The sequence below is a fragment of the Seriola aureovittata genome, chromosome 3 (genome assembly GCF_021018895.1).
Source record: "Seriola aureovittata isolate HTS-2021-v1 ecotype China chromosome 3, ASM2101889v1, whole genome shotgun sequence".
In the NCBI taxonomy this organism is placed as follows: domain Eukaryota; kingdom Metazoa; phylum Chordata; class Actinopteri; order Carangiformes; family Carangidae; genus Seriola; species Seriola aureovittata.
Window position 1 is genome coordinate 24,369,982 of NC_079366.1, and position 22,526 is coordinate 24,392,507.

Consider the following 22,526-nt stretch of genomic DNA (forward strand, 5'->3'; position numbering starts at 1 on the left):
TTGCCAATCGTGCTATATGCCTACATGAAGCAAATGTAGGAAATTATTTGCCAACACTGGCCACAGTAACATTATGTCAGGCTCTGTATCTGCCCCCAAGTGCCAAAAAAATCAGTTGCACCTTTGAAGAAGCATAAGATCAACTCGACAGAAAATCTTTGGTCCATTTGTGACAAAATTAACAGAATAAATTTAATGGAATTTCTTAATGTTAATCTCCTAAATCAGAGTGGCTGTGGTAAATGTCTGTATTCATCTGAAAACTCAATCACTATGATGCAACTTAACCCCTCTGTTTGAACAGTATCCCTTACTGCTTAAAATAACTTCATTAGTTAGCACATAGATCTGTCCTGACATGGTGCTGATACTAGTTTATAGTTTGAATAATTACCTTCCCAGTGCTGCAGCCGTCTCTATCTCTGTGCTTCTGTACATCAGTGTTACAGTTTTATCTGTCCCTGTTTAAACTTTTTCATAAGGTGTTTCCTTGTTTCCTGCAGGTTTACTTGGAGTAATTCCAACAGCCATTGCAACAGTCCCTACACCTACTGTGAGGAAGCCAACTACATAGGTACAAGCTCATAATGTGCAGTTTACTCGAACTTGAAGCAAGTTTTATATTCATATTACACTTTGTATAATGTTTAATTTTGATGAAAAGGAAAGAAATGGTCTGGAATTAAATCACTTGAAATTTGGGTGTTGACATTTCATCCTTAAGGTTTCTGTGGATTCAAGCTCAGCATTTGTTTGTTGTAATCATTTTGTAGGTAATGGAACATTTCCCAGTGGTTTCCCTAGTCAGGAGGGCCAGAACACACACAGCAATCAGACCAGCTGGACTGAGGAACAGCCTCAGGAATCGCCCTCAACCTGGGACACAGCAGCCTGTGTGGGCAGCAAGGTGACAACTCACAATACATACCTCAGACTAAAGACCCTTTTACATTGGTTAAAAAACTCCCTAACATCAGGCTTTTGTCGGCAGTAGAAAAGGGTACAATCAGCATTCACACCCGGGTCCAATGAATCTGCAGTAGACATGAGTATTTATTGGCTCCGGCTCCGATTAGCATCAGTAAACCCAACACCCGGTTGTACCCACTACCCCCTTTTGTGTGCTGTGACTTCTTTCAGAGCACACAAACATGTAAAGTCACCTGTCACCTGCATGGTGCTGTTAAACCAGAAACACCACGGCTACACTGCACTCGAGGATGAAAGAGTGAGCTGCAGCCCTGAAATAAGTTTAAAAACATACATCAGATGTTCTGTTTTGCCCAATAACGGTCCAGAATTCAAAGATATAAAGTCATGTGTAACACAGAATATCTTCACATTTGAGAAGCTGCAGAAATGAAAATATTTGGCACTTTTACTTAAGAAATAGCTAAAACTATTGGATTATGGAAATTGGTTCAAATTAATTAATCGACTAATTTTTTCTCTGCTTTGTTGTGATGCAGGTAAAATGTTGTTTGCTGGTCTTACCGGCTGCATTTTATTGATAATTTTGAAGGAACTTTTAGCTGAGTGAAATGAAGTAAAAATATTCTTATGATTGACATTACCCAACTCTGGACTTACTTTATATAAACCACAAGAATATAACACTCAGAGACATTTCCCCAACTAGAGGACATTTGCATTTAAATATAGATGTACAGGATGTGCTTAAAGTCTTGAAATGAAAAAGTAAATGCAGTGGGTGAATAAAATGTCATGATATAATTTATATGTGTATATATATATATATATATATATATATATATATATATATATTTATTTCAAATAACTGGAACACACATGAAATAAAACAAAATTTTATGAGTTACCATATTATAAGCACTAAATGGGGCGAGAATATGGGGAAACGATAAGTAATTGCAGTTTCTCACACAACTTACTGTTACTGATTATGATCACAGTGAAACCACAGTATGATGTCTTTTTGTCTGTTTTGACTCGTGTATCTTTTAGAGGCAGTTATTAGCTCTTGCACTTCACTTCATCACTTCACTCTATAGAAATGAGGAACAAGTGCATGTGTTTTTAGACTCAGTCTTACAGAAAGTGGGTTTTTTTTATAAATTCCTCTGCTTCTCCTTTTTACACAGCTGTCATTGTGCTTCATCTTGCACACTGTTGCATGCACTTCACGTGCCATTCTTTTCAACGTAACTCGGAATTTTAGACAGTATTGTCTTATCACAGGTAAACTGGTATTGGTGTGCATGTTGGTAGATATTACACATGCAAAAAGAAATTGCATTACATAAATATTTTGCAAATGTACCTTTGATTACTTTTTTGATTGTTATTTTAATACGTGGTTGCTGCAGTTGCATTTTAAATGGTAATTATAGAATAATTTATTTTCAAATCTGGTTTTAAAATTTTTGTTGTTTTTTCATTTTTATGAACAGCGGTTTATTGATTTATTGTAGCATCTTAACTGCTAGTTGCTATGACACCTAAAGAGGTTACATTTTTTGCTGAGGATGGGGGTCTTTACTAGAGCAGGAAGGTAATTTTCTTTATGCTGAAAAGAAGAGATGAGATTTAAAAACCGTGAAATGACAGCCAGGTCACCACCGCAGGGAGCAGACAGCCAAACGCACAATAGTAGCAGAGCACAGTTACAGGTAAGGTTGGGAAATCTCACAGAAGTATAGTATTGGGAGACAGCATCTTTAGACAGCTGTGCACAGTAGCACCTGAACACACAAACTAAAGCTCAGAGAAGTAGCTGCAGAGTTCATGCTTCCCCTCTTTTCATCCATTACAGCCATACTTCTCGGGTACCCGCAGCCTCTCCCCCATGTCCAGCCTGTTTGGATCCATCTGGACGCCTCAGAGCGAGCCCTACCAGAGCCACTTCCAACCTGAGCGATCAGCCCCGATGTCCCCCGTGTCCCCCATCACCCCTCCTCACTCTCCCTTCAGCCGGGAGCCAGAGGTGACCTGCAGACCGATCCAGTACTCCAGCTTCAACCCATTCGGCCCACACATGAACCTGGACATATGGAACTCTTCTTCCAACCGCAGCTCCAACTCACAGCTCTCCAACGACTCTGGCTACTGTGGAGATGTTTAAAGTAAAACAAAACAAAAACAAAACAGCAGACCTTAACAATAATGGCAAACATATAAACCATTGATATGTAAAAGAAAGGAAATAAAAGTGAATGTTCTTTTATCATTATTGGGGAAAATGTGAATATTCCTTTTCTTTTATGTTCCCATTTTCAAATGTTAAATGTTGTGAAAGGTTAACCCTTTTGTTGTATATTTTTCTAGATGTTTTGCAGTTTTGATCATGGAAAATAAAAAAAAAAAAAGGTTTTCTACTTGAACATTTCAGTCTTTTTTAATTAACATAATTTACATAATTTATAATTTGATCATTTGAATCAATTGTCAGAGCCACAAGCCAAAAGACATAATACATAATAATACATAATAATATGTGTAATTGTTTTCAGATTCATTCTTTGTGAAATATCAAGAGCAAATTTCATGCCAATCTGGCTGTTAGTTTTCCAGATATCTCGTTGTAAACCATGAGCTGAGTAGGTATCAGCTCCCATACTGACCTATTACATATTACTATCCAAATGAGTTGTACACTGTGAGGTATATACTGTAGGTTTTCATTTGGGGGAAAAAAAGAGATATCAGATTAGTAGTCTGTTCCAGAAAATACCTACACTTTAGAAGATTAACAGTCTAGCAAGAAATCCTACCAAAGATTGACGGATAGATAATCCTGTGACACCACCCGTCTGAGGCCCTGTTGAAAAAACAGGGTGCTATATGCACTAGTTACAGCTCTACTATTTGAACACTGTGCACATCCATCGGTTCCACTTTCCCTGTGCAAGATTCGAACTGGTCCATTTGACATCATAAATGAGTCTGATTTGTTTTTCCCATCATTGACTGTAGAGATGCATTCACTTTAACATTTTCATCATTTTCAGCAGAGATATATATAGAGCCCATTCAGCGTTACTGACAGGAGAAGGGGTGTCGTTTGTTGTAGGTGCTGATCCACCTCAAGAACTTGAAGCTGTACACAAGTGAACTATGAAGCCTACCAAACCACATCCTTGCTATGAGATTACCAAATCCAAAGCTGCACCAGGAAACCGGTGCTCTACTTCCTAATGAATAAAATATTAATACATGGGGAAATATTTTGTCAACTGGGGAAGTTATATAAATAATTCTGAATCAACAAGTACATATCTTTGTCACGCCGTGACTGTGCCGAAGGACAAGAAATTTCAGCTGTAAGCAAGACGCCAAGACTCATCGGTAATTTTTACTTTATTTTCAGTACCTACTCTGTCATGCTCCTATCCGAGTGTTGTGTGAAAAAAACTTTTTATTCATTGCATATAGACAAGCAGTGGAAATATTAAGTAGCATTAAGTTTTGAATGCAAATTTAAATAATAATTTATGTTTTTTTTCTTAATTTAACAGTTTATTAATTGATTTCATACCATGGCCACAGATTTCTCAGTTCTGATTAGGTGGCAGATGTGTATTCATTTGTAGTAATCGGACAGTTTGTCATTTTAAATTAATGTGACAGAGAATTAACTAAGATGGATAAATGCAGTATCTTGTCAGTTAAAACACAAACTTAATTTTAAATGTTTGATATTTACAAGAATCTGTCCTTGCACTGTTCAAGCTGGCTCAGTGGAACACAATAATGTTATACCTGTGTTTTTCCTACTCTGACAAGTCAAAATGTTTGCTGTGATAAAAGCGTAACTTATAGTGAAACAGAATATTAAATGCAACTGTTTCCCAGAAAAATGATGGCCTTTCTCTGTGGGGGACTTCCTACCCAAAGGAGCTTAGTAATCATTTGTTTTACACACAATCTTCATTTTCATTTTAAATATTTACATCAGATTGTGTAGGGTTAGTTTGATAAATATGACCATGTCAGCTCATGGTAGCTGCATCGATCTAGGGATGGCAATGTTGATTAGTCCACTGATTTGGTTCAGACTGACATATCTCAACAACTCCTGGATGGACTGGCACCAAATTTTGTGCAGACATTCAATGTCCCCAGAAGATGAATCCCTAATGACTTTGGTGTTCCACCAACGTTGACTCTAGCACCACCATGAGGTTGATATTTGAGATTTTGAGTGAAATGTCTCGACAGCTTTTGGACTTGTTGCCATTAAATTTGGTTCAGACATTTATGCTCCCCACACGATTAATTGTAATAATGACTTTCATGATCCCCTAACTTCAAAGTCAAAATTGTAATTTGTCCACTAGTTTGGTATATGGCCAAATATCTGCAAAACTAAAAACATTTCCATCAACCTCAGCTGTTTGTGTTTCGAGCTAATTAGCCAATATTAGCATTAGTCATTGTGCTAAATTCAAATGGCAGTCATGGTCCACCGCTCATTAACAGCATTTTAGCGTTGTCATTTCAAGCATGTTAGCATGCTGATGTTAGCATTTAGCTCAAAGCACCACAGCTAAATGGAGTTGCTACCATGTGTCTTGGCTTGTTTATTGCCAAATTACTTTGCACAACAGTTTGGAAGAAAAAGCCATCACTTTCTTGGAGCCACTACTGAAAATGGTGCGAAGGGTGTCACTGCTAAACTCCAAGTTGTTCGCCATTCCCTGTGAATCCTCAGCTGATTTCTCACAGCTGGAGTATTTAGATAACAGTGACAACATTTTCAGTGATCTCACGCTGAGAGAAATGATGTGTGACGGCAAAGGTGTCCTTTGGAGTCTGCAAACCATCAATATCAGCAGAAATGACCTACGGTCAATCAACAGCCAGCTCTTCACCAAACTAGAAGATCTAAAAAACATTGACATGAGTGGAAATGTGTTTCACACAATACCTGAGACTTGTAAGTGGCTGCCAAATCTTAGATTCTTAAACCTTTCATCAACACATTTAACAAAGGTAGGAAGTTTACACATCCTTGACCTATCAGACAATAAATTAAGCGTGTTCAACATCAAGCTACCGTTTCTCACAGAGTTATACATCTCCGGCAACAAGATTGGTAGTTTGCCTGATAGTAGTTTATACCTTCGTCTTGAATCCATCTCCATTCAAAACAACGACTTGCAGAAATTCAGCAGTAATAATCTAAACAACTATAAAAATCTGAAGAGGCTGGAGGCTTCTGCTAACATATACGTCTGTTGATGTGAATTCGTAGCGTTCATGACAAGTGACTTGGTGAAACATCGAGTCAGAATTAGAAAGAAGAGTTCACATTGTACATCTGTGACTCCCCTGATGCTGTGAGAGGAAAGAGTGGCAGACGTGAGGTTATCAGTGTTTGAGTCCCACAGGGCTTTATCTTTTTCTTTACTCTGCTCAGGCATCCTGGTGATGTTTCTGCTCTTCTTACATTTGTGTCACAAGTACAACGTTGTGTGGTATATAAAGATGACTTTGGCCTATCTGAAAGCTGAGAGAAAGCCAAAGTTAAAAAGGGGAGAGCTTGAGTATGACGGCTTTGTGTCCTACAGTGAGATGGACTCTGGTTGGGTGAAAGCCCATCTGGTTCCGGAGCTCGAGCAGTGCGAGCCCCCTTTCCGACTGTGCCTTCACAAAAGAGACTTTGTACCTGGCGGATGGATTATAGACAACATCATGGACGCCATTGAGAAGAGTCACAAAACACTCTTCATCCTTTTCTCAGCATTTTGTCAGTGAGTGAATGGTGCAAGTACGAGCTGGACTACACCCATTTCAGATTGTTTGACCAAAACGACGACACAGTTGTGCTGATTCTGTTGGAGCCCATTGACAAAAACACCATCCCAGAAAAGTTCTGTAAGCTGCGGAGAGTCATGAACTCCAGGACGTACTTGGAGTGGCCTGATGATGACAACCAGATTGCCAGGTTCTGGCAGAGTTTGAGAACGGCTATTAAAATACCTGTGACTGATAATGATCAAATCAAGCTGGTAATGTGGTGTTTTGAATTGTACTGTTATATTCAGGGGACATGCTCTTTTTTCCCCATTCACAGCAGCTATACATGCACTATGTAAAGCCATTTGTACATCATTTGGGGAAAACATGATAGTTGCCCAGGAAAAACAAATTATCATATTTTGAATCTAACTGGTCTCTATCTGATACAACACAACAAATTTTGTCATTTTAAAAAGACGCAAAAAATGTCTGATCTTACTATTTTGAATTTACATGACATAGGTGGGCAATGAATTTGGTATAAACAGCATCACTAATCTTGAAACCTATTTTTGTTACACTATACTGGAGTACAGTTTATAATGTTTAAATGACAAATCTACATTTAAATCCAGATAGAAGAAGCTGTTCAACTGGTCCGAAAGATTTTTGTTTAACTTTTCCTCACAGCCACAATGTTTTGAATAACACTAAATACTGCATGTGACAGTAGATCTTTGTGTCATTTATGGCCTGGTAAAACGAGCTGCTGCCACTGCCCCAGACAGACAAACAAGTGACAAGGAAGTTACATCGTCACTGATGACCTGCGTTGATGAGAGGACATTTTCATTTTCATTTTGACCCCAAAAAAACACAGTGACATGTAAACATAAATGGACTGTGGGCACTGTTTGCTTATTGATTTGAATATTGTCACTGTAGAGCAGGTTAAGTGTTTGAAAATTAATTAATTTCAGTTTTCATTCATAGAACACCCACATGAGGATGTGAAAATGAAAATGTAAAATTGGATTACTGCATTTTATTTTTAATTGTTTACTGTTTAATTGTCTTTTTACTGTGCTGGGCTGAAGAGCAGCAGGAGAACAGGTGTGCTGACTGGGCAGCTCACACAGGTGCCTTGACTGTTCTTTGTTCTGTGTCATGAGCTCATTCTCTCTTTGACGTTCAGCTGAACTGGTTCCCTCTATCATTTCACCTTCGTTCTGTTGAGTGAGGTTATTTCATTATAATTCCCCAAGTCATGTTCATTTTGTTGTTATCTCCTTGGTTTGTGCTCATGTGATAATATATAGAGTGACAATGTATTGATGTACTGATTTATGATTTAGAATTTTGTTGCTTTATTTGATATTATATCGTAGAATTTGACCTGTGTGTACGCTTCCTTTCATTTGTAGAAATATAACCACTCCCACCCGACTGGCTGCAAGCAAACGATTAAATACTCTCAAGTGGAACCTGCTGACCGCTTCTCCTGCTTTGCTCATATTCAAGTCCAGTGTAATCCTAGAACACACACAGGTACATGTGTGAAAATTACATTGCTATCATGGAATTACATTTTCATTTTCAAGTTTACATGGTCATCTTAAAAGTCCCCGATAGGCTTCTATAATGATTTATAGAAGCCTCAATTACACTCAATTGTTTTTAATGTGGAGGGTTCACTTAAAAAGAGTAATGCAATTCCTGCATTCCACATTGTCATTTGTCACTTATGACATTTAATAGATATTCTAATGGAATATAGATCCACTGGTACTAGAACAAAGCCAGTGCCCCTTGTGTTAATCTATGGATGATATGCAGTTTGTGAGCTTTGAACATTTTTTCTGGACTTCATGTTTGCTGCTTTACTTTGTGTGTCAATGAGAATGTGAGTGCTCATGTTGTGTGAATGTGTCATTTAATAAAAGAGCAGGTATGTTATCCGTTTCTATCCTACATGTAAGGGAAGTGTTGGCATGGGGAGAACTGGTAGTGGGCCGGGTCTGGCACGTGTGGTCTGTTCAAGGCCTGGTTGTAGGTTGTTGGACTCCACCAGTCGGACTGCATTAGGGACGGATCGCTCGGCCAAGTCTTTTCCAGGATAACTTGAAAAGCAGCATCATAGGAAAAGAAAACTGGGGAACAAACAACCGCAGAAACTTTTTAAACATGTGACAATATCGGAAGTCAAGTGAACAGGAAACAGGACGTGCAGGGAGGAAGCCGAGCAGAGCGCGTTACCTGCTTTTATAAACTGATCACATACGGGAATTGGGGATGTAGAGTGCCATCGTTGCCACATACAACGCCAAAAACCGCCATGGCCGCAGTGAACTGAAACCTGGCTCTGTGTACAGCCCGCAACCAGACAGTGAAACACTCGGTGAGTAAAAATACCCCGGCTGTTATCGCCTCTGTGCTTGAACTCACCTGCCCAGTACCGGAAGTAAGTCCCACAGCGCCCGAGGCTTTGAATTTACTTTCTCAGCAAAGTGGTTTGAGAAAATGGTAATTTCTTGATGCATCATGTGAACAGTGCGATATCTACTGGCCTTAATGTAAAATTGGAAAATACAAACGTTTGTATTTCTCAAATTCAATATAAGGATAGGGGAACCCAACCATGATTGTATTTTAAATTCTAATTATAGTAGCCTAATTACTGTAAAAGCAAATCAAAATATATTTTCTATGCATCAAATGTGTTAATATCAATCACATTATGCCCAATAGCTTTGTTTTCCCATAAAGGTCCAATGTGTAAGCTCTGGCCAGAAATTTAGTTTAAAATGTTCCAAAAAAATTAATTATCAATATCAACAGTGTGTGAGGGCGGCGCAGTGTGGCAGTGGTCGAGCGCTGTCGTCTCACAGCAACAAGGTTCTGGGTTCCAACGCCGGGCCTTCAGCCTTTCTGTGTTGAATTTGCATGTTCTTCTTGTACCTGCGTGGGTTTTCTCCAGGTCCTCCAGCTTCCTCCCATAGTCCACAGACATGCGCATCATTTTAATTGGCGACTCTTAATCACCCATAAAGTCTGTGAATGTGAGCGTGAGTGGTTGTTTGTCTCTGTATGTCAGCCCTGTGATAAGCTGGCGACCTGTCCAGGGTGTACCCCGCCCAAGACCTCTATATATTGTCTTTAAGATTTCTACCACAATTACCATGCTAACCCTGCCGCGTCCTGTGTTGTAATACCACTTTATGACACTAGATGCTGTGTGAATCAGGATCCAGTAGGCGAGAGAACCATTTTACATTACTGTTACGAGATCAGGCAGGATTGAAAGTTTACTAGGCCTGTACATTCCTCAGGAGTTTTCAGCATACTTTAAAGGTCCTGTAAAGTGGAAAAACATATGTGTTCTGAGTTTGTCACGCCACAGAAAAATGGGCTATTAAACCCCCAGCCAAATTTCAATTAATGAAATAATAAGGTTTTAAACTTGTGAGAAAATAACCAAAAACAGCTCATAATAGATTGCGTGCCCTTACTTTGAAAAGCAGAAATGGTGTCATAAGAAAGTTGATTTTCATTCAGAAAGTTTGTCTCAAAACTGTATGTGCGTAAAATGCAAATTCACAAGCGTAGAACTGAGATCCACAAATGCTTTTTCGCTTCGCAAATGGAAAATTGATTCACAAATGTCTGTTTTAAAGTTGTAAATGTTAGGAAGATATTCACTTTCATTTATTTATACAGTAAATTTCTTTAAATGTATTCACAGATATTTTTTGTATTTGTGGAATTTGTTTGTGTATTTGCAGATCTGTTTTATATTTGCAAGATATTTGTGTCAGTTTACTTTTGTATTTGTACACATTTACTCACTGATTGTCAATCTGTGCACACAATTAATATTGAGACAAATCTACCTCCATACCTTGCCCTGTCCTTTGTCCTTGCTCTCTTGCCCAGCGAGCCAAAAATAAAACCATGAAGTTTTTTGCGTCAAGCCTGAACGCTCCGGGCGACCTATAAATGGCTATTTCCCCAGTACAATACTAATAGAGCTTTGCCGGTCCAGTCAGAGAGGCCGAGGAGAAATGACACCAAGTTGAAGTTATATTATAAACTTCATATAAAATTCAGGTGCTTTAGGAAAACCTGCTTGATCTTTAGTCTATATATAATCAAAAACTGTTGATTAATTAGTAAAAAATATTGATTCAATAATTGTAGCTTCAATAATTTTAACAAATTCTCTCGATTTAATAGGTTAACATATAAGACAAATCTGAAAGGTGTGTGTGTGTGTGTGTTGTGTGTGTTCATGTGCTTGTGTGCCTAAAAATGTGTGTAATTCATTGTCAGGCTCTTGAGAGCTGACATATTGGCGCTATTGATCTTTAGCCCTAAAATCAACACAGAAGCCAGGATACTGATGACAGGCAGGCCAGGGGAGCCAGGGTGTCCTGATAACACACACACACACACTCACACACACACACACACACACTCACACACACACACACACACACGCACACACACACACACTAACACACAAACACATTAATGCTCGACATGCACATGTGTACAGAGTTACAGATGTCCATAAAGGTCAGTAAAATCTGGTGGAGTGCAGGACTTAATCAACACGACTTCATCAAATCATTATTTTCATGATTGACACATATTATACACACGCAGAGGCTCTGATACACACCTCATGCATGCTCTACAATAAAGTGACATTGTGAGTGAGCAACTGTTCAAACCCACAGAATCTTAACTTAAAGTTTAAGAAAGATGTCAGTGTTTTCAAAGTTCTTAAATATATCTGGTTAAAATGTAGTTCAATGCAAATATAATGATACACAACACGTCTAAAATGTTTCACTCAGTAAAATGTGCAGTTGTGAACACATGGTGTCACATTTTTGAATATTTCACACAGTTTCTTACCAGCTGCACAGAGCCTTGGTGAAGTATGAGAACATGTAGAGACAGAATATTGTAACAGTATTATTTTAGGAAAACCATCATTTTTGTTTTATTAAAAAAACAAACAAATTGAGACTGTTATTGACCAGTATATTTCATAATTCTCCACTTATTTATTTGGGTTTGTAAGGGAGTATGAATAATTGGGATCCATTCATAAACAACTTTTCATTTCCAGAAAAATTCTCTACTAAAATTCTAATAACTGGAAAAACTGGTAGAAATACATTTAACACAATGTAAATATCCATTTATTGCTGGAAAGTTCAGTTTTATGGGTGGTGTGAGATGGTCACACATCGATCTTTATTTTAGCTGAATGATATAGGACATAATTCTCAGTACCACATTTTACACTTTATTCTGCTCTACTACTACTACTCTCTAAGGTGAAACTGGGCTCGCTGGTGGGGAGTTTGACGTGGTTTACTCTTGTGAGTTTTGAGGTGGCATCTAATTAAAAAAAAAAAAAAAAAAAAAAAAGTATTACAGTGTGTCATGTGTTGTATCGAGCCGTGTCTGACTGGGTTGTACTGTATCTCTGGTGTTGTTGGTGATGAGTGGTGGGCTCATGTCAGTTCAGAGTGTTCCCCTTTAGAAGTCAAAACAGCATATGATTTGATTTCATGCTCTTTTATCCTTTAACTAGCCTGATAACAGGGACGGAAAAGGCAACGACGTGTGTGTGTGTGTGTGTACAACAACTCTCCATCATCCCCTAGCAGAGGATCCATTAGCCGTGGACCCCCTCCCCGGTTGCCCAGTGATAAAGTAAACAAAGTGTGTTTGACCAATCCGGCGGGCAAATATTTGTTCTGGAAGCTGCTTCATCCGACAGGAGACACACACAAACACACACACACACACACACACACACATACACACACACACACACACACACACACACACACACACACACACACACACACACACACACACGTGCGTCTGCAGCCGTGAGCTGAGGTATATATACAGTGAGAATCCGACTGGACCAGTATTACATATGCACACACACAAACAGCAAAGTGGATCCATCAGTGACCCAGGCCTGGACACAGACTCACCTGAACCTGGCTGCTAAGTCGAATTTCCTCTAGGTAATAAAACGTTAAGTTTATCAACCATTTTGAAAATTTTGTCCTGTCAACAACCTGCTCAGCTCTTAGATATTTACCTGTTCTCTTCTGTAATTGTCTCTTCCAGTGTTAATAAGCCAACATGGCGGCAGGTGTCATCAGGAACTTCCTCGTCCAGGCCCCAACTCCAGCCTACTTCCCCCTGATTTTCCAGCACTCTCCCTGCAAAGACGACGAAGAAGAAGAGAAGCTGGAGGAAAAGCCAGAGGAGAGGGAGGATGAAGAAGAAAGAGAAGAGGAGGAGGAGGAGGATGAAGAATCTGAAGCTCAAGAGGAAGAAGAAGAATGTTTAGAGGAGGTTTTTCTAAACCCAGACCACTATGCTTTGGATGTGACCAAGCAGCTGTTGAGGTTTGCAGACCTTATCAGTCATGATGTTCAGCGGTATTTCGGTCGCTGCTCTGATGACCAAGAGGCTTGTGACATCTACAGCGACTCCGTCTCCGTCACAACCAGCGGGCGTCTGCGTTACTATGACGACCTGCTGAGAATCGCTAGAGCAGGGAGTCCAGAGGAGCAAGAAAACAGCTTTGCGACTTGTAGTGATCATCAAGGAGTTGGGGTTGCTAAGGGCAACAACAGTTTGGGGCCCCTGGCTGAACTGTTCAACCACAGGGGCCCGATTCAAGGCCGTGGCCAACCAATGATCAAGCGGCATCTCCCGCTCAGTTTCTGGACTGAGCCGATCCCCTGCTGCTCTCTGGGCAGCTTCAGTAACACACCTGATGTCACACACACAGACAGTGACACACCTCCACAGGACAGCACACACACAGACGCTAACACACACGTGCACTATAATGCGCTCACACACCACAGCACGCACGCCCTCGACAACAATCAGCCTGACTTCAGTGACTTGCTGGCGAACTGGGATCCAAACCCAGAGCTCACACACACGCTGACGGAGAACACACACATGCAGCATTAAAGCCTGATGGGACTGAGAGAAAAAGACTTCATTCATGTCCTTCACAGTTTTGATACACACTTGTAAAGAGTTAAATAAAAAGGAAAATAACAGGAAACGACTCATTTGCTGTGCACAGTTTTCTTCTGTTTGTTTGAAAGCGTTCACCCAAATACAAACAAAACATTATCTGATCTAACCTTGATAGTCTCCAGTCATGCAGACTTGACTTGATTTGATTTTCTGTACCCAGCTTTGAACAATGCCCTGCTACAATAGAGGTGTGTGAGCTCACAGCTCTGAAAAATGACATTTAGATCATTCAACAGCAACAAGCCTTTCCAGAGACAGTGCCTCAGTTACTCTGGATTATCTAAAGACTTCACAGTCAACTGCTTTCTCTGCTGTTTCGCCTCCAAAAAAAGGAAACAATAACAGTTGAGAGTGAGGTCTGTGTATTATACAGAGTAACTGGGTCATCTGCAACAAATCTTCCATATCAAGTTGTGTAATTGTCCTTTAAGTTGTATTTTTAAAATAAGTGAAAAATCCTCCAATGAGTTTACATAAAATAGTTGTTGGTTATCCACTTCTTTCAAGTATTTTCTAAAATCATTGTAGACATTTTTTCAAAGTTAAAAAGGCTCCAAAATTGTTTTTTCAACTCGTTTCCGAGAAATTTTTATGATCTACAACTCTGTGATAATTGGGTAAACTCCATTTGCTGACAAAGATCATGTGATCTGATCCAAAGCTCCACAGCAGCTACTGGATCAAGTTTCCTGGTGATTGTTTTATCAACTAATGCCTCAAAACCTCAGCACAAACATTAAAATCCACCACTATCTGCCTGACCAGACGCCCCTTAATTTAGGTGAACTGACTCTAAACTATATTACCATCCCTTGACTAATGCACACCATGAACCTGCTGACAATGCATTAACTGTGCCGACAGTATCATCTCCAAATAACCCTGAAATCTGAATTTTATGTTGCAACCTTGAAGCAACTTCTGTGTTAGTGTGAATGAAAAGTTTAAAGGAAGTGGGAGAGAGGGGGATGTGTGTCAAAGTGTTTGCCAAAGTTTAAGCAAACAGAAATGGTGAGATAAAACAGAGGACTGGAGAAGAGAGAGCTAGAAATTCATGTAATTACTGTGCTCACATGGTTTTTAGGTAAATGAGGGTCTGATAAGGACCAGAGAGACAAGTGACGGTTTGAGGACTGCTGCCGTCCGTCAGGTGACGGGCTCTATAGGAAACAGGACGAGGAAAACTTTCAATAAAATGGTGACAAGGGAGGAAGACAGATTAAAAAGTGTATGTGTGATGAGTCCTGAAGCCTCAACAGTCGATCAGCCAGTTTCTGACTATACAGGGCACCACGTGATTGGTTCAAACTGGAAAGAGTCCCCTGTAGGCGCAACTCCTGATTGGATGAGCAGGAAAGCCAGTAACATTTCGACACACACTCTGTCTATTAGACACATAAAGGTACTAACTTTCAGTGACACGTGCATTGAAGGTGCCCATACCTGAGCGGAGGTTCCCAGAGCAGCTCAACATGAGGACGCGCACGCTTTTGTCCATAACCCTGCTGGGCCTGCTGCTGTGGGCCTCCTGCGCCCAGGCCGACGATGCAGACGAAAACCAGGACAGGTCAGAGGAGACATCAAAGGAGACAGCAGAGGAGACTTCAGTAGAGACGGAGGAGGAGGAGGAGGAAACCGAAGAGGCACCAAAGAAAGAAAAAACAACAGAGATAGAGGAGGAGGAAGATGTGATGGTTCTGCACATCAACAACTTTGCCAGAGCTCTCAGCGAGAATCAGTACGTGCTGGTGGAATTCTGTAAGTAGTTATGATTCATATATGTATGAACTACATTTTTTATTTGTCCTATAAAGATGTTAATCACATCTGTTTTAGACATTTGTGTTGCTTTTTAGCACAAATAACATCAGTGACCACAGATGTTGAGGATGATTTTGTGTCATACAGATGTGTATTTCTTTTAAAGAAGACATGCAGATGTGATCTCTTCTTTGAGAGTGATAACCTGGGTGCACATTACTGTGATAAAAGTTCTAAACTCAGCTGAAGAAGGCCGTGGGATATGGCTGAAAGCTCTGGGAATAAGGATGTGTGCGTGAGTTCAGCATTTTTATCACAGTATAAAATGTCAAATGTTAAACGTTGAGTTTTCCGCCACCGCTTTCTATTCAAGCCTTCGTGCGTATCGAGGTGTTATCATACAAATGTGCACATGCGTGTGCGTGAACGTGGTCCCTCCTGTCCAGATGTTCTCCTGGTTCAACTCTCCCACAGATGAGCTCAGCAGTAGCAGAGGAGAGGTCATCGCAAGGAAAACAGCAAAGGGGGATGAAGGCTGAGCCCAACTGCCACTGTTGCTATCAGCAGCTTATTTCCATGTATATCTGAACATGTGCTGCTGATAGCAACAAGAACTGGACAGAACAGAGGCCTGCTTTGGTTAATAAACCCCTCTCAGTTTTCAGTATCTCTTCTGCACATGCTGCAAAAGCATGAGCGATATCAACTAATTGCATTTGTGTGTGCAGATGCTCCCTGGTGTGGTCACTGTAAACAGCTGGAGCCACAGTATGCAAAGGCTGCTGGGAAGCTGAAGGCGGAGGAGTCCGCGATGCGTTTGGCCAAAGTGGACGCCACCGAGGAGAGGGAGCTGGCTGAAGAGTTTGAGATCGGAGGCTTCCCCTCTCTGAAACTCTTCATCAATGGAGACCGCGAGCAGCCCATCGACTACACTGGTACACACACACACACACACACACACACACACACACACACACCTCCACCACTGTAAGCCATACTGCTGTCCAGCTTTTTACACTAGCAACCACGTGTGTCTACGTCATCAGTAAGGCTGACTGTCCTGTCAGTCTAACAGTCATGAGTCATGTCTAACCCTAGAGAGAGTGTGTGTGTGTGTGTGTGTGTGTGTGTGTGTGTGTTGACCTCACCTGTTCACTGTTGAACCTGTTTACTGTCATTAATTTAATCAACAGTTTTTGTGTCTTTGAACTATTTTTAATATTTGACTGTGGAAATCAACCTTTTCTTTCCCTTTTATCTTAACGTTCTGTGAAGAGGATAGTTCAACATTTTGGAAATACTCTTGCTCTTGCTTGTCATAATTGTGCTTCTGTAACTCAATGCAATCCCCCATTCAACATTTCTTTCTAAAAAAATTAAACATGTTCTTGGGGTTTTCTTTGAAAATTGAACCTTTTCTGAGCACACACAATAAAACTATGGTTCCCTTTAAAAAGCAGCAACAGTAGATACGTCTTTTTAAAACTACCTTATACCGTCCTTAAACATATGAAGCAAGCACACAGTGTACTGCTGAGAAAGGTTTTGCTCCAAGGCTTGATCTTTAGTAATTGGTGTCATTACAAATGTCAATGGAATTTTGAATGTGGTTTTATAACTCCAACAAAACCCGGAAGTTGTGGTTTCACTTTGGTTCTGTATGGCGATAATTAGCTTATCTTAGCATAAGGGGATAGCATACAGAGAAAAGCAGCTAGCCTCGCTCTGTCCAAAACCTAAACTTTTTTTTTTTGGTTATGGCCATTTTTGATTTGTTGATGTCTAGAAGAATTAAATGATAAGCAAAAAAAAAAACAGTCCTCATGAGAAGAAGATGTAAACATGCGATACAATGTTTATGTTATTTAATGTTATGCTTTAAGAGTTGCTGCTATGCTACAGAGCTAAGCTACGAGTGTTTTTTTTCCAATCTAACCCTTATCAAGAAAGCAGATAAGGGCATTTCCCAAAATGTCAATTGTTAATGCTGTTTTCAGACACATATACCTTTAGTGCTTTATCAGTAAACCTGTCAAATCTTACATCTTGTGTATTATATCGTGTGTGAAAGCAGATGAAACAACTCTTAAATGCCTTGACACAACTTCACTTGTTTGTGTTTGTATGTGGTGCCCAGGCAAGAGGTCAGCAGAGGGAATAATCCAATGGCTGAAGCGGCGTACAGGCCCTGGTGCTGCAGTCCTCGACTCTGCACAGTCTGCAGCTCAGTTCATCGATGCCCATAGCATCACTGTTGTCGGATTCTTCGATGTACGTTTATCCATTTTCATTTACCCAGTGTTACCTATAACTCAGAAAATATATTTGTATTTATATTTATATTTTGATTTTATTCATATCAGAGTCTGGAGAGTGAGGCGGCTAAGGTGTTCAAGGAAGTTGCCTTCGATACGACTGACACAGAGTTTGCCACGACAACGACTCCTGAGGTTTTCCAGAAGTATGAAGTAAAAGCCAACTCAGTGGTCCTCTTCAAAAAGGTATGAGAACTGATTCTGCAGCAGAGTCCAATGTGTTACGAAGGCAGTGCAAAGGTTTAGGGAACATTCATGATGTTAGCTTTGCTGCCATCTAGTGCCTGGACACAGTAAAATACAGTATTTTCCTATTTGAGGTTCAGTATAGATTCTCTTCTTTTGAAGTTTGATTCAGGGTTTAGTTTAGAATAAGAACAAGGATTAGATTGTATTGTATTGTTAGTCTGGGTGTCTGGATCCTATGTACGTGGGGTTGGAGGCCTTTTACATGTCTGTACCCAGAGGCTCGTTGTCTCATAATCCGCCTGCAGGTAAATTTCATTTAAAGTTTGTTTTATTTCATATTATTTCTTTGCATGTCCTTGTTCCATGTGTGTGTGTGTGTGTGTTTTTTTGTTGTTGAACATTTAAATATGAAGATAAAGAATTTTCAATGATATAATGAAGAGAAAAGCAGAAAATTCTCACAACTGAGAAGCTGAGATCAGCAACTGTTTGGTATTTTTTATTGATAACTGAATTAAACAATTCAGGAATGATCAAATTTGTTGATCAGTTAATTGTTACAGAACTGGAATAGTCTGGGAGATTAGTGTCGTGGTCTAGTGAAGTTCGCTAAAACAAACCCGTGTGTGTGTGTGTGTTTGCTAGTTTGATGACGGCAGAGCAGACTTTACATTGTCAGAAGAAGGGAAGCTGGACAAAAGTAATCTGACCACGTTCATCCATGAAAACAGCCTGGAGCTGATCATCCCATTCAAACAGGAGGTAATACACACACACATGCATACACACACTACAAGAAAACTAAAATCAAATGTAAAATTATATTGAAATCATGCTGCATGTGTGTGTGTGTGTGTGTGTGTGTGTGTGTGTGTTTTCAGACTGCAGAAAAGATCTTCTCCTCCAGCATCCACCTGCACAGCCTGCTATTCATCAACTCCACAGTGGAGAGTCAGACAGCCCTGGTGGAAAAATCCAGGCCTGTTGCCAAAGGGTTCAAGGGCAAGGTAACAGTTTGGTGTGTGTGTGTGTGTGTGTGGGTGTGTGTGTCTTTGAAAGTAAGTTAGTGATAAAAAGACCTAAAACTCAACCTTATTTTCAGTTTTTTTTATGTGTATGTGTGTTTGTGTCTCATGCAGATGTTGTTCATTGTAATTGACGTGACAACAGCCGTGTCTCATGTGCTGACATACTTCGGCGTGTCCGAGAACGACACCCCCACTGCACGCATCATAAACATGGATACAGGAAAGAAGTTCAACATCGCCGCCGGGGATCTCACAGCAGATTCTTTGCGACAGATGTGCCAGGAGGTTGTTGATGGCACTGCCAAGGTAATACACACAAACACACGTTTCATATTCAGCAACATTAAACCCAGTGGTGGAAAGTAACTCCAGTACTGTGCTTAGGTACAAATTTTAGGCAGTAGTACAGGAAGTACTTCGCTACATTTCAAAAACATATGATGATAATTAAGAATTATATCACTGGTTTAAAACCATTTTGAAATGTGGCAAGTTGGAAAAAACAGTGTCTAGTCGTGGCCTCTTGCCACAGATATTTATGAGTTGTTAGCAGTTCCGCTAAAGAGTAACTTCCTCTTGAAACTTCCCAGATGGTTTAATTTAAAAGAAAAATGTTTTAAATTAATGTAAAAAATTTCACAACAAAATCAAAGAGTCCAAAATAAGAAAAGCAGAAGCTCTGTAACAGAAGTTAGTTTTTAATCATCTCACAGTCCACACAGGGAATGTTTTACTCGAGAACGATTGCTTTTACTTTGATACTCTAAACTAAATACTTTTTGTTGATAATGCTTCTGTGCTATTACTTAAGTAGGATGCAGGACTTTTACTTGTAATGGAGTATTTTGAAACTGTGGTATTGGTACTTTTACTTAAGTATGCTGCACTTCCACCACTGAATTAAACCCTAATAATTAGTTATTGTTTTGTGGTGCAGCCCTACTTACGCACAGAAGAGATCCCAGAGGACTGGAACAAAGGACCAGTCAAAGTCCTGGTGGGGAAGAACTTTGAGTCTGTGGCTCTGGACCCGACCAAAAACGTCTTTGTGGAGTTTTGTAAGTCTGAGTCTGTCTGCCTCAGTTTGAGTGACATGTGCACTGTAAAAACTCTGACATCATTAAATCCGATCTATTGTCAAGTAAACTTTCATTCAAAGCTTTTTCATAAAAAATCAGTAACTCCTGACTTCAGCTGTGAAATGTTGTTGTGCTTCAAGGCATTTATTTACATTGAACTCATTGAAACTCATAAAATGTTTTACGTGTGTGTGTGTGTGTGTGTGTGTGTGTGTGTGTGTGTGTGTGTGTGTGTGTAGATGCTCCATGGTGTGGACATTGTAAGGAACTGACTCCCATCTGGGATCAGCTGGGTGAAAAGTACGCAGACCATGATGACATTATCATAGCCAAGATGGATGCCACAGCCAACGAAGTGGAGTCTCTCGATATTCGTGGATTCCCCACGCTCAAATATTTCCCAACTGCAGGCAAAGAGGTACACACACACACACACACACACACACACACACATACACACACACACACAAACTCACACACATGATATTTTATTAAGAGCTTCTTACTGCCACTGCCAGGTGGTTGACTATACTGGGAAAAGGGATCTGGAGACGATGTCTAAGTTCCTGGATGATGGAGGAGTGTTGCCTAAGGAGGAAAGCGATGAGGAGGAAGATGACGAAGATGAGGATGAAGAGGATGAAGAGGAAGACAAGGAAGATGATGATGATGCTAAGGACGGTGACGACACCGGTGATGACAGCAAGGTTTGTATTTTTACTGTTACGTTTTATTTTTTGAAGATAGCTCTGCTCCACTCACCGCTCTTCCATCCATTTATTTTTCTCTGTTTCAGGAAACTGACGAGTCTGCGACCAACACAACATCTAAAGATGAGCTGTGATATCACTTCGGTTTCCAGCCAATCAGAATCAACCTAGTGTCTTTCTTTTTTTTCTTAATAAAATTAAATTGGGTTTAAAAGTGTTGTGCACTCATGACTATTTTGAATTAGCTTTAAACCCTGTTTAGGTTTGTGTTAATACTTGATTTGATTCAAAACTCTTTTTTCTATAAATATTTAAATGTCTCATGAAGCAGTTAAAGCCATTTATAGGTTAGAAAAGTAGTTAAAAATCCTGCACCATATCGTTACAGTACAAGATGCATTTATCAGTCAACATGTTGAGAGAAGAGTCTCAAAGAAAGAAAGAAAGAAAGAAAGAAAGAAAGAACGGAAGGAAGGAAGAACGGAAGGAAGAAAGCAGATTGAAAGATAGAAACAGTCATGTTTTTCATTCCTGAGTGACATCGTGAAGACAGACGGACATAAATAACGATGGACTACATTTCCTAAGAACATATTGTGGAACATACTGAGATGAGAAGACACAGTAGATAGAAATAACACCAAGGTACCAGCTGATAAGACTGAGTGTCTCTCTTCTCTGTGAGGACGTACTGAAGCACAGCATGCTAACGCGCTTACAGTGATCATGCTACTGTGTTAATGTTTAGACGGTTCAGTATAACGCTTACCTTCTTAGTTTATGGCAATATATGAAAGGTCAAGGTATTGAAGTTTTTTTTTAAATATTCCTCTGCACACCATGAATGTCTGAGAGGAAAAATCTGATGTTAATCCAGCCAGCAGTTGGTATTATGATGTGATATTTCAATCAAAATGTTTTGGTGGCATTAGATGAAAAGTCAGGGGATCACCAAGGTCATCAGGACTTATTGTCTGTGATTTAATGCCAGTCCATCAAGCAGATGTTGACATATGTCTATATATTGCTAATAAGTACTAAAGAGGGTTGTGGGGGTTATTATACCACAGATATGTCTATTATTTTGTCCACCCCACTTCCATAACTGAGCGTAGGCTAAATAACAAAAACACTATGATTTAAAATGCAAACTGAAAAAATAAACTGAACATTAAAAACCTTCATGAGGATTTATTGTGATTTATTGTGTATTATTGGGTGCACAGCTTCTACTGTGCATACATAGTGATTACTGCATATTCATACTGCATCACATCATGTCTGCAGATTTGTCAGCTGCACATTCATGCTGCTGATCTCCCATTCTTCTACATCCCAAAGGTTTTATGTTGGATTTAGATGGTGTTTTGGGGACGACAGTCATGCTGGATGTAGCCGTTAGAAAATGGTAGATTGTGGCCATAGATGGAAGCACATGGTCAGCAACAATACTCAAGACAGGCTGTGACATTCAAACCATGATTGATTGGTATTAAGTGCCCAAAGTGTGTCAGTTCATGTCGTTGACGCCAAATTCTGACACTTCCATCCGCGTACGTGCCTCATTATACTGTCCAGTTGTGGTGAGTCTGTGCCCACTGCAGCCTCACGTTTCTGTTCTTGTCT

At 39.9% G+C, this 22,526-nt stretch overlaps 4 protein-coding genes across 5 annotated transcripts in view; all 4 read left to right on the plus strand.

The window, feature by feature from the left end:
* Positions 1-3,359, plus strand: part of tmem131l (transmembrane 131 like) — a 31,842-nt gene extending 28,483 nt beyond the window's left edge. The window contains exons 32-34 of the mRNA XM_056371956.1: positions 504-574; positions 774-907; positions 2,792-3,359. Coding sequence (XP_056227931.1) covers positions 504-574; positions 774-907; positions 2,792-3,100 — 514 coding nt within the window. The 3' untranslated portion in view covers positions 3,101-3,359. The remainder of the gene's footprint in view (positions 1-503; positions 575-773; positions 908-2,791) is intronic.
* Positions 3,360-5,154: 1,795 nt separating this feature from the next.
* On the plus strand, positions 5,155-11,679 carry LOC130163458 (toll-like receptor 2). Its single transcript, XM_056367679.1, is given in 7 exon segments — positions 5,155-5,159; positions 5,586-6,273; positions 6,276-6,328; positions 6,330-6,732; positions 6,735-6,989; positions 9,019-9,118; positions 11,633-11,679. Coding segments are annotated over 7 exon segments (1,551 nt in total).
* On the plus strand, positions 8,655-13,974 carry LOC130166545 (protein PERCC1). Of its 2 annotated transcripts, none has more exons than XM_056372227.1 (2): positions 8,655-9,118; positions 12,883-13,974. In XM_056372227.1, exon 2 carries the CDS (start codon positions 12,898-12,900, stop codon positions 13,744-13,746), a length of 849 nt encoding a protein of 282 aa, XP_056228202.1. In that variant the 5' UTR covers positions 8,655-9,118; positions 12,883-12,897; the 3' UTR covers positions 13,747-13,974. The 2 variants fall into 2 exon arrangements, with proteins under 2 accessions (XP_056228202.1, XP_056228201.1); XM_056372226.1 differs by lacking the exon at positions 8,655-9,118 and adding an exon at positions 11,237-12,776 and having other exon boundaries at positions 12,883-13,971.
* A 1,212-nt stretch (positions 13,975-15,186) lies between these two features.
* On the plus strand, positions 15,187-21,676 carry pdia2 (protein disulfide isomerase family A, member 2). Its single transcript, XM_056366599.1, has 11 exons — positions 15,187-15,576; positions 16,308-16,514; positions 17,717-17,850; positions 17,943-18,080; positions 18,729-18,845; positions 18,965-19,090; positions 19,223-19,417; positions 20,049-20,169; positions 20,430-20,608; positions 20,709-20,897; positions 20,987-21,676. The coding sequence occupies exons 1-11, from the start codon at positions 15,291-15,293 to the stop codon at positions 21,032-21,034; spliced, it is 1,740 nt and encodes a 579-aa protein (XP_056222574.1). The 5' UTR covers positions 15,187-15,290; the 3' UTR covers positions 21,035-21,676.
* The last annotated feature ends 850 nt before the right edge of the window (positions 21,677-22,526 follow it).